The sequence below is a fragment of the Strongylocentrotus purpuratus genome, unplaced genomic scaffold (genome assembly GCF_000002235.5).
Source record: "Strongylocentrotus purpuratus isolate Spur 01 unplaced genomic scaffold, Spur_5.0 spur5_scaffold_3, whole genome shotgun sequence".
In the NCBI taxonomy this organism is placed as follows: Eukaryota; Metazoa; Echinodermata; class Echinoidea; order Camarodonta; family Strongylocentrotidae; genus Strongylocentrotus; species Strongylocentrotus purpuratus.
The window spans coordinates 9,726,716-9,737,210 of NW_022145609.1; the positions used below are offsets into that span (position 1 = coordinate 9,726,716).

A 10,495-nucleotide genomic window follows, 5' to 3' on the forward strand; every position below is an offset into this window, starting at 1 on the left:
AATGAGAGCTTCCATTTCATTTTTTGAAATTGGGGCGTTTCCAATACTGGTCTTTACCTTTAAAATAAATCCCAAACCTAATCTTTGGTGTGATTTTGTTGTCAGCTAGCTCACCGTATTAAGTCTATTCTGATGGAAAGATGGTACATGTACAGAAAACCGTGTATTCATGTGTAACTAAAGAAGGAGGAATCCACTCGGCATGATATTGTAAGCTGAAAGTAGGACATGAATTTCTTCAAATAATAATTTAGGCAGCGTTGTTTAGGCCATGTTTAAAAAAATTTCTGGCCACAAAGATCTACACGACATACAAGTACAAAAGGAAAAGAGAAAGAGAAAAGTTGTGTTTACAATGTACAGTGTACAACTGTTTTGTACTTTTTATTGTACTGTTACTCACCAAAAAATGACTTAAATGCATGCTACATGTACATGTTTTTAGAAAAAATGTCTATTATACAATTTGATGAATAAATCATGAATCTTAGATCCATATGCATATTTATCGTCTTTTTTATGTAAATCAGAGCAAACTTATTTCTCCCCGCATCTCATAGTCATTTGATAAATTACACTGCGACTGTCCCATTGGTTAGTAAAGAAAAATACCTTCAAAGCTCCCTTAGCAATGGTCGTATCCAAGATGAATCGAATTTGAAAGCATGCTTTTTGATGCATTAACAAGTCCTTTTAAAAAGAACATAGCTTCTCATGTGCAAGGTATGAAAAATTGTAATAAATAATCATTTTTAATATTCAATAATCTAGTTGTCATCACCAATTGTGCATTTCCCCCCTCTGCATCGGGTTATTCATTAGCCATTATCTTTACAGAAAGTAGAAGCTCCAATGAACTTTCTCAATACAAACATTGGCCAGCTTCAGAAAGATTAAATAGACCAGCCTAAAATCAGAAACTTGACCATGCAAGGGATTTTCACACACTTCAAGAACGGTTCAGATTCGCAAGTCTCTTGCGAGTTTCTTTAAGTGAAAGTGGCCATCCTTAATTTGCAAAAGTTTCTGGTTTTATGGTAATGTAATCAAATAACATTCATACCCATACAGGACTGAATGCATGCCATGGAATCAACAATACACACAGTATTAATTATTAAAAATGCTCCTGATTTTCACCACCAATTCTGTTTAAAGATTTTGAATCATGTATACAATTCAAATTTGTAAACTTGTTAAACTAGTACTTATTGAAGCTGCGATTAGTCTCAATTTGCATCAATCCTTGCCAACATCGGAAGGAAATTAACTCAATTGCAGAGTTAAGACAAATATGTGTGCAACGCTTTCTACCAAGCACAACCAAGTGGGTATGAATTTGAGATGCCATCAAGACAGTTAGTGTGCAAGCCATACTGCTATGTTGATACGAAGCAATTAAACGTTCAATTACATTAATAAATTGCATACAAAATTCTCAATGATCTCCTGCAAGTACAAGCTAGCTTCTTGTCGCAATGTTCCAACACAGTCTGTTTACACATAACTTTTGATGTATGAGCAATGTTTAGAGGATGTATGAGCAATGTTTAGAGTAAATATCTTGCACAAATCTGGTAGGCAAATCATAACCATCCTCAATGAACACAAAAAAGGAAGTTATTTACATTGGATAAATGATGAAAGTGATCACTGGCTGGAGAGTTTGGTTTGAGAAGAACCCCTGGTACCAAAAGAATTGGGAGAAAAAAAAGTCAACCTCCAAATATGTATATAGTAGGAGACGAGCCTGTAGGTCCCGTGACCAGACTCGGGGAACAAAGGTTTGAAAGTGTTTTTGTGTTCCCTGATGAATACCGAACAATTTTGACTTGGGCTGCCCCCTTGAAAATCCCAGGCATTTTCGTGAGGGGTCAACAAAGGTTACACAGGGATAGAAATTAAAATAGTTCCAATCGTATCAATATGCATATCAAATTACTCGTCTGGTCATGAGGATTCCAAAAATGTATAGTTTGCTATACCTCCGACCTTAAATAAGGGCGCTATGGTCAAAAACGTTGAAAGGTCAACACACTTTTGAATGGTGGTCAAATTCACCAACACAGTAAACCTTATCAAGTTGCATATCAAATTACTCGTCTGGTCATAAGGATTCCAAAAATGTATAGTTTGTTATACCTCCGACCTTAAATGAGGGCGCTATGGTCAAACCTTTGTTCCAAGAGATTGGTCACGGGACCTACAGGCTGGTCTTCTACTAATATCCCATTACACTCTAACATCTTGACAATCACATGTAAAGAAAACATAGTGATATCATGCAATCATCTAATACCTACTCTCAAGTACAAAATATAATTAAAATAGAGGTGCCTCTTGAGGAAATTCTTAAAAAATTAAATACAAAAAGAGACATTTTCAGTTTAATACAAAAAATTTTGCACACCCTTTTTTGCTTTCTGCACCATTCTGAAGGAACCTAAAGCTACGGTCACAAAGGTTTGTGCGATCGATGCACTCGTACGAATCTCTGTTTTCCATGATCTTACCGAATTTCTTTTGTCTGAAAATTGTTTGTACGAAGTTCGTAGCAGTTCGTAATGGCATTTGTGACCGAGGCTTTAAAAGGCAACCATCAAACTTGAATAAATTTAAACCCAAGGGCCTATATTTAACCAATTTGCCAATAGGCCTGGCGCTGGGCCTCAGTCACGTTTAAAATCATTTGCAACATTCAGCTTTTGATCAAGTATAACCGCAGCAATGAAATCAATTATACATGTAGTCGAATGTGGACTACAGAATTTCAACTACTAATTCCCATCAGTGAACTATGACCAACGAACTGCCCAGGACAGTGGAATTTCATGGGGGGGATGGTGATGGGTTTGCTTCAATGATAATTTTTCATAAGCTCCAAAAGAAGAGACCAATTTAACAAGTTCATAAAAACAGGTATTGGTGCTGATCTGGCAATAAAATTGCCTCACAAACTTATTTTTTGAGCAATGAACTACCTCCAGTCCTTAACACCAAGACATTACACATACATGTAAATGGGAAAATTAGAATACAAACTAAATACCAAGGATTGGATGTAACATATTAAATACAATGTATTCTTAACTACAACTGAAACTAAACAAATCTTTGCATTGGAATTTATGGATTGTAATGCCAACTTCTTGAATTATTCACGATTTCAAGAACGTTATGAATCCACCTGATATTGCAAATGATACTAGATATAGGGGTTCGCACCAACCAATTGAAGACATGGCCTGTGAGGAGTGTTTCTTTTGAAATACATTCTTTGTAGTGGAGCGAATCCGAGGTATTTTCTCTCGTGAACAATTAAATTATATGCGTTAATGTATCCGATAACTGTATGAAGTTGATAACACTATCATGGCTTGTATCGGCCCAATATGAGAAAACTTATACTTCTCATTTTAATTATTAATGTTTTATATTCCATGAACTTCTAGGGAAAAAATACCATGTACTTGCGAAGAACATGAACAAAATCTTGTATTGAGAGAAAAATATTCCATGGACGGAAATTCCATGGAGGCCGTCTACATAGAAAGAATGACGAGGTATCTCTCCCTCGACTAAGGGGGTCAAAAAAGAGCTCAAAACTTTGCTCCTCTTGATAAATGGGATGAAAACAAATGTCAGTTCTGTGCCTGACAGAAGTCCAAACTGGCCCAGGCTCTGGGCAACAGTAAGAAAGTCCGGTAATAGATCAAATTCTTGAGAATGTTTCCACGCTTGGCTGGTCTCACCGCAAAGCTGGTCTTGTTAAGAGTAGTCCCGTGTTTTAGGGACTCTCTTAGGACTCCTGCTTGGACAGGGCATCAAAGTCTCCAACCAATTCTAAGGGTTAAAAAAAAGATGAAAATGGAAATCAAATTTGAATATATTTTTTTAAAACAAGATTTTGCAGGATTCTAAAAATATCATGCAAGATATTGTCACAGTGTAATGTACCGGCATGTACACAAAGCTGATTGATGCAAAGACTGGATTGTTTCACAACAATTTCACGACTCATTGAATATTCCAGTTGGTAAAGAAACATTCACACCAAAAATGTACGCTAACTTTTGTTGAAGACCTTTAACTCTCAAGATAAAGAAATAAGTTTTACAAGTTTTACAAGTCTCTCCACTCCCCTGCATTCATCTTACTAAGAACAGAACCAAGTCTTGTCATTACAGCACAAAATTGCACATTTGTAATACAAAACAAAACACAGAAACATTTAAAAATTCCAGTGGGTGTAAAGAAGCAAAATAGATTATTTTTTAAGAACTTACCCGGTACATCCTCTTCCTCCTCATCAATAGTGTCTGGTTTAACTACGGTTCCCTTGCCTCCTGTCTCTTCTACGGGCATGCTATCTGGCATTTTACTTCCAAAAGTTGTACCATCCATGCCCTGTAAGGTAAGCATGTATAAAACAACAGAGATATTACTAATTTGAGCATATTTAGAGAGATTAGTCACAAAAACAAAAAAATTGTCAAATTACATTACAGGAGGAGTCCTCTTTTCTTTGACTGCATATTGCTGTATCATCATTCTTCCACACATCCTCATAAGTGGAAATCGATGCAAAATAACAAACACCGTGAATACATAGAATCTTCATATTACGGGCCAAATGCTTTTGGAGCTGCACCTTAGAACAAACCTTGCCAAAGTCTGATTTGCTTCAAACTGAGCTTTCCATAACCGACCAGGACTTTGCAAAATGATACTTTTGTAAGTGGTTCATAGTAAGGACATTGCGAAAATCAAGGGGTTATATTTCACTCTTCTGCTCACATCTCAAAGAGCAATTCTTGGACACTGTTTGTTAGTTTTTGTTATTGCTGACACAATACCTACCCTCGGACCCCGCCCAGGCCCGCCCACTCCGTGAACGGAGGGACACCATGCATGTTCCCAAAATGTCCGGTAAAGGGGTAATTTTCACGCACCAAAGTCTGGCTCGTAGTACACAAAAATCCAGCCCGTATTGACTTTACACACCGGACTTAGGGGGGTGTTTACAAAAGGAGGGAACATGCATATGCGTACCCCAAATAACACTGAGTGGGGGGCCGGGCCTCAGACCAATCAGTGCAAGAAATGAGAGCAAAGTTGGTACTTCCTCAACTTACCAATTGGTTGATGATGCTAGGGAGCATCTCTGCTAGCTGCTTGTTCTCAGCATGCCCACTGATTGCAAACGTGTTGGCTGCTAATGATGCCTGAACTTTAGGGTTGTTGAAGTGAATCACAGTACCATCATCTTTGATCATATTTACCTGTTGGTATAAAATAAGAACATTTTCTTGATGTTACAGATGCAATATACCGTAAATCTCTGTGTATAAGACGCACTTTTTTTCCGTCGGAAAAAATCAAAAGTCAGGGGGTGCGCCGTATACACAGGTACAGGATATTTCGAGTTCTCAAAATGCTACTTTTTAATGGTTTCCGAAAAATCTCTGTGTCTCAACATGAATTACATAATGCAAATAAAGAATATGATCTACTTAAGTTAAACTACGTAAATATATGGATATATTTTTTTTGAGGGGGGAGGGGGGGGGGGGGCATCTATTCTATTTACAACCAACCCCATCCATCAGCAAAGTGAGAGAAAACATGAAAAAAAAACTAAAATTCACTGGATCTATGGAATGTCTCCATCATGGCCAATTACATATATCAGGGGTGATAGTGAGCACTTAAAAAAAAATAGGTTTTTTGTTTTCCCCTCAACCACGCCCCCTTGAGTAAAAACAAAAAAAAGAGGATTCGCGGGAAAAATGGCATCTAACAACATTCCCCCCTTTCGAGTAAGAAAATTGGGGAAAAAATAGGGCAAAATAGGGCAAAATAGGGAAGAATAGAGAAAATAAGAGGGAAATCGGAAAAATCAGGATAAAATAGGGAAGAAAAAACAAATTGGAAAAAAATTGAGGAAAAATAAAAACAAGGGAAATGCTCTCAGTGGTCTCGCCTGCATAACGCAATTCAATATGATAACCAGAACGTCAATGACGTAGCGCTCATCCGCATCTTGCAACAGCATATATCGTAAATTTTATGTGGTACACTTTTGAACTGGTCAAAAATAAAAATTTGATGCCCTGGAAGGGACATAATTTCATTTTATTTGCATTAAGTACCATAAATAATCAATGGACCAAAATCTCACAATTCTGTGTAGAAGTTAAGTGTTCCAAATTTAGCTCTACCAGATAAGGCAAACCAAATCAAAATCAGTCAAGAAATGAGGGAAAAGAAGCAATTTTTGTTATTTTTGGAATAAATTTGCATAAATTACCATAATTAATTAATGGAGAACAATTTCAAAATTCTGTGGAGAAGTTTAGTGTACCAAAGTTAGCTCTACCATATAAAGCAAACCAAATCAAAATCGGTCGAGAAATGAAGGAGAAGAAGCTTTTTTTGTGATTTCGAATAAATTTGCATAAATTAGCATAGATAATGAATTTCATGATTCTGAGTAGAAATTTTAAATCCCCCTCCTAGCCCTATCATATGAAACAATCAGAATCAAAATTGGTTGAAAAATAACGAAGAAGCATTTTGAAAATCTTGATGTTGACGCCACAACAAAGTCTAAGTTTGTTGACCTTAAATGACCTTTGACCTTAACTTAGTGACCTGAAATTCTACTCACATGATTGGGGAGACTTGATAACCCTAAAGTCCAAGTTTCATTGACTAAGAACTTATACTTTCAAAATTATATCAAAAATTCAAAAACTAAACCTTAGGTTAAGTTTTTGATGTTGACGCCGCTGCCGCCGCCGCCATCACCGGAAAAGCGGCGCATATGTCTCGCTTTATGCTACGAAGGCGAGACAAAAATCGGGAAACCGATTTAAATCAGGTTTTCATCAGGTCTGATATATCCAAGGAACACGTTTCAAACTACAAATAAAATGTCAAACAGTTTGCATACCAAGTCACAGAATTACTTCTCATGAAGAGAAAAAAAAAACTTTGCAGAGTACGTTCTTCCTAAAAGATAAATCACTTGCTCATCTTTTAATTATGAAGTCGGAAAAGAAGACACCGCTTACCTCTTCAATACCTGGTATATTATTTACAGCTAATTTTTTTAACGATGTCTGTAATTTCTTGTCGTCTGTGGTTGCGGTTTTGTGGAGGACCTTCCTTTTTCTCCTGATAGTACCTTTACCACCTATTCTGACCTGCTTCTGGAGCTTTTGTAACTTATCGGGATTCATCTTGGCTAATGTGATGAGGTGCTAACAGCTGACTCCTATTATCTGACCTGTACAATACATTGGAGGACAGAAATATGAAAATCCTGGTAATAATTTGGAGGAATACAAATAATATTTAGCGGGATAACAGTAACAGTAATTACAAATCACTCAGAAAACAAGTACATGTATAAGTTGGTACATGTGCATATAATGGGGAGGGAGGGGGAAGGGGGGGGGGAGGGGGGAGGGAGGGGGAGGGGTGGTGGGTATAATTATGACACTGTCTCAGGATTGAAGCCATCTTCAGAAAATATTTATTTAACCAGGTAAACTCTGGATTTAAAAAAAATTTCACCATGGTTTTGATAGAAATGGTGTTCTCTTTCAGTTTCCCTCTCACTTTGACTGTAGCTATCAGGCTCAAACCAAATTAAGATTGACACAAAAATTGTCTTCTATCATATCTATATTTTAATGTCCATTTCGTAAAAATCTGTATTTAAAAAGACACCTTTTTTGTTTATATTTTCTAGTGGCATTTTTTGTTAATCACTATCAAAAAGTTCTTTGACTGAAGTTAGATCCCATATTTCTAAGATCTACCTCTTTCGAATGAGAAGGATTTTAGTGACTCAGGTTTTATCGTCGTCGGTCTTGTCACTCACTTGTGTGGGCGTCATATTCCTTCTGCTACAACAATTATTGCAAACCGCTGCACATTTACAATACAATACAATTGCATACTGTAATAACGAAGGTGTGCTGGTCCGAGAATAAGGATCGTCTTCATTTAAACGCGGACTGATGCGTCTTAAAAAAAAATGATCGTCTGCATTTTCGCAGGCGTTTCAAACATTTTTGATTGGCACATTGGCGATGCAAAAAATGGATTTCGCAATGATTTTCTTGATGCATTTTACATTGTTTTTGTACAGAGATCTTCACATTTTGAGCAATAAATCCTTGGAAGTTGGGAAGACTGACAACCCATGAAAGTAGAAGGAGAAATAGGGTTATTTTCCCCCGGGGAATCCATTTTTGGCATCGCCAGCGGGCGGTTATGCAAAGCTACCAAGTATCACGCATTATGCGTGACATCACGCATTTCGAGGGCCTGAAAATGCTCTTATGCACGACGCGCGCGCTAGATTTTGAAAAACGCTATACCTCATACGTGTGTTATACCCTCGCACGCCAAATCATGAAAATGTCACGCATTGCCGATCTTTGAACTTGGCGTCTCTGGGTTATGTAACCCGAAACCTGCAGAGCGCCGATAAAAAAAGACGTCTGCAAAAATGCAGACAATCCTTAAATAATTGGAGGACGCATTTTGTCCACGTTTATGAGGACCAGCGCCCCTAATAGTAATGGCAAGTGTGCGTGAAGTTATGGTTGCTGTGACCTGTGAGAAAGTGCATTTTAAAATGTCTTCGTTTAGACTATTCAAGGAAAAACAACTTTAATCATGGCCAAGGCATAATCTGAACTAGACCTATTCAATTGATCATGGAGATTAATTTGATTTTTAGATATATCTCCATGCCGGAGTTACGGGTAAAAATGGATACGAAAGTACACTAGCCAGAATCATGGGCATCCGCTATCATGCGCATGCTGATATGGCATGGCGCGACGGCGCGGCACGACTACCAAGTACCATAACTGATATTGGCCCTGCTATCTACGCACTGAGAACATGCCGGGAGCTACGGCGGACCACCACGGTCACAAACCCACTCGAGTGTAGCTTCACGTGCACACAAATGCACACTTATTCACATACACACCCAGGTAAAGTAGTAAGTTTCAGTACTTTAGATTTGCTCAATTAAAACTTTGAAATAACGTAGAAGTTGCACTCAAGATAAATATTAAAATATGATAATGTTAGTGTTAGCAAAATAACAACAAAGATTGAAAACTAGACATTAACAAAAATATACCACTTACCGGTATGTGACCACGAGGCTTCGTGCAAATCCAAAATGGTAGAATGTGACGTCACGAGACTTTAACTATTTATCAATCTAAATTCTACATCTTTACAAATAATTTACTTAAATACTTACAGTTAAAAATAAAATTTGAAGTAAATTAATATTTTTGCATATTAAATATATTTATTTAATAAAATTTGTACGTTATTGAATTAAAAAAGAAATAAAATTCTTCCTTTGAATTTAAGGTTCTAGAAAGAGTCTATGAATATTTATCAGATGAATATTCATATAATATTCAGACTTTGTGATATTCCTTCCCGGAAGTAGAAATTCATATAGTAAAGAGAAAGTCATTTAATTACTTCTACAGCTCAGTAAAATATCACTGAGCAGTGAAAATTCCCAATGAAAATCTTTTTTTCAACATAGCTGACAGTTTTCCGTCACATTGTAGGAGTATAAGTGTTCATGGGTGACTTGAAAGCTGTAAGTTTTCTTAATGGAAGAGCTGGCGCGCCACAAATACAAAGTAACGCGCGAAATATATAAGCAGCTGATCCCGAGATCCCGTCTGTCAAAATCACCAACTACGCGACTCGCCCGAATAGCAGAATCCAGACAGAATCGTTCCCTTCCATCGAGTTAATATTACCGCTTTTCTCTGCATCTATATTTAGATATTATATCGGAATAACTTCATCATTCTTCCTTAGCAATTGGTATTAATGAGATATTTTGTTTTTCTTAAATCAACAAAAAGATAGTTGGGTATCCAGGCGCGTACGCAGGGGGTTAGGGGTTGGGGGTTGGGGTTAAACCCCCCCTTTAACTTTTTTATGTGTGTGTTTTGTGGGAACCCCCCCCTTTTTTATATAAAAAAAAAAAAAAATGGGTGCCCTAAAAAATCAGACCTTACCCCCCCCCCCCCCCCCCAACGAAACGAAATATGGATCGGCCAAATTTTCAGATTTTGGGACACACAAATAAAAAAATGTTACTGGCTGAGTTGTTGCGTAATTTTCAGAGTGATTTTCAAATTTTAAAACCCCTCCCCCCCCCCCCGAAAAAATCCTGCGCACTTGTCGGGGGGTATCCATAAATAGCCCTGTCTCTTTAACAACAAAAAATTGATAAAAATAGTAGATGGGATCGAGCGAAGTATTTTTTCCCAATGCATCATGCATGTTATATTCTTGCCGGAATTTGGCTGATTCTCCGAGCCCTCGATGGGGGTGGGAGCAAGAGCAAGCTTTCCCATCATTGTTTAACAGATTTTTTCCAGGAATTTTGCAAGTTCTGGTCAGGATCTTCATGGGCCACCTTTTT

General features: G+C 37.3%; 1 protein-coding gene across 1 annotated transcript; it reads right to left on the bottom strand.

The window, feature by feature from the left end:
* Positions 1-2,605: 2,605 nt before the first annotated feature.
* On the bottom strand, positions 2,606-9,278 carry LOC586588 (transcription factor BTF3 homolog 4). Its single transcript, XM_786364.4, has 5 exons — positions 9,180-9,278; positions 7,077-7,291; positions 5,136-5,282; positions 4,287-4,407; positions 2,606-3,843 (listed from the first exon to the last, which is right to left on the bottom strand). The coding sequence occupies exons 2-5, from the start codon at positions 7,242-7,244 to the stop codon at positions 3,800-3,802; spliced, it is 480 nt and encodes a 159-aa protein (XP_791457.2). The 5' UTR covers positions 7,245-7,291; positions 9,180-9,278; the 3' UTR covers positions 2,606-3,799.
* Between the last annotated feature and the right edge of the window lie 1,217 nt (positions 9,279-10,495).

What these genes read in the sequence shown, in the direction of transcription:
- LOC586588 (XM_786364.4), bottom strand. Translation starts at nt 7,244, where the DNA reads ATGAATCCCGATAAGTTACAAAAGCTCCAGAAGCAGGTCAGAATAGGT. An exon ending in ATATACCAGGTATTGAAGAG is followed by an intron (nt 5,283 to 7,076) that starts GTAAGCGGTGTC and finishes TTATACCAACAG; the next exon opens with GTAAATATGATCAAAGATGA. An exon ending in GGAGGAAGAGGATGTACCGG is followed by an intron (nt 3,844 to 4,286) that starts GTAAGTTCTTAA and finishes TTTAACCCTTAG; the next exon opens with AATTGGTTGGAGACTTTGAT.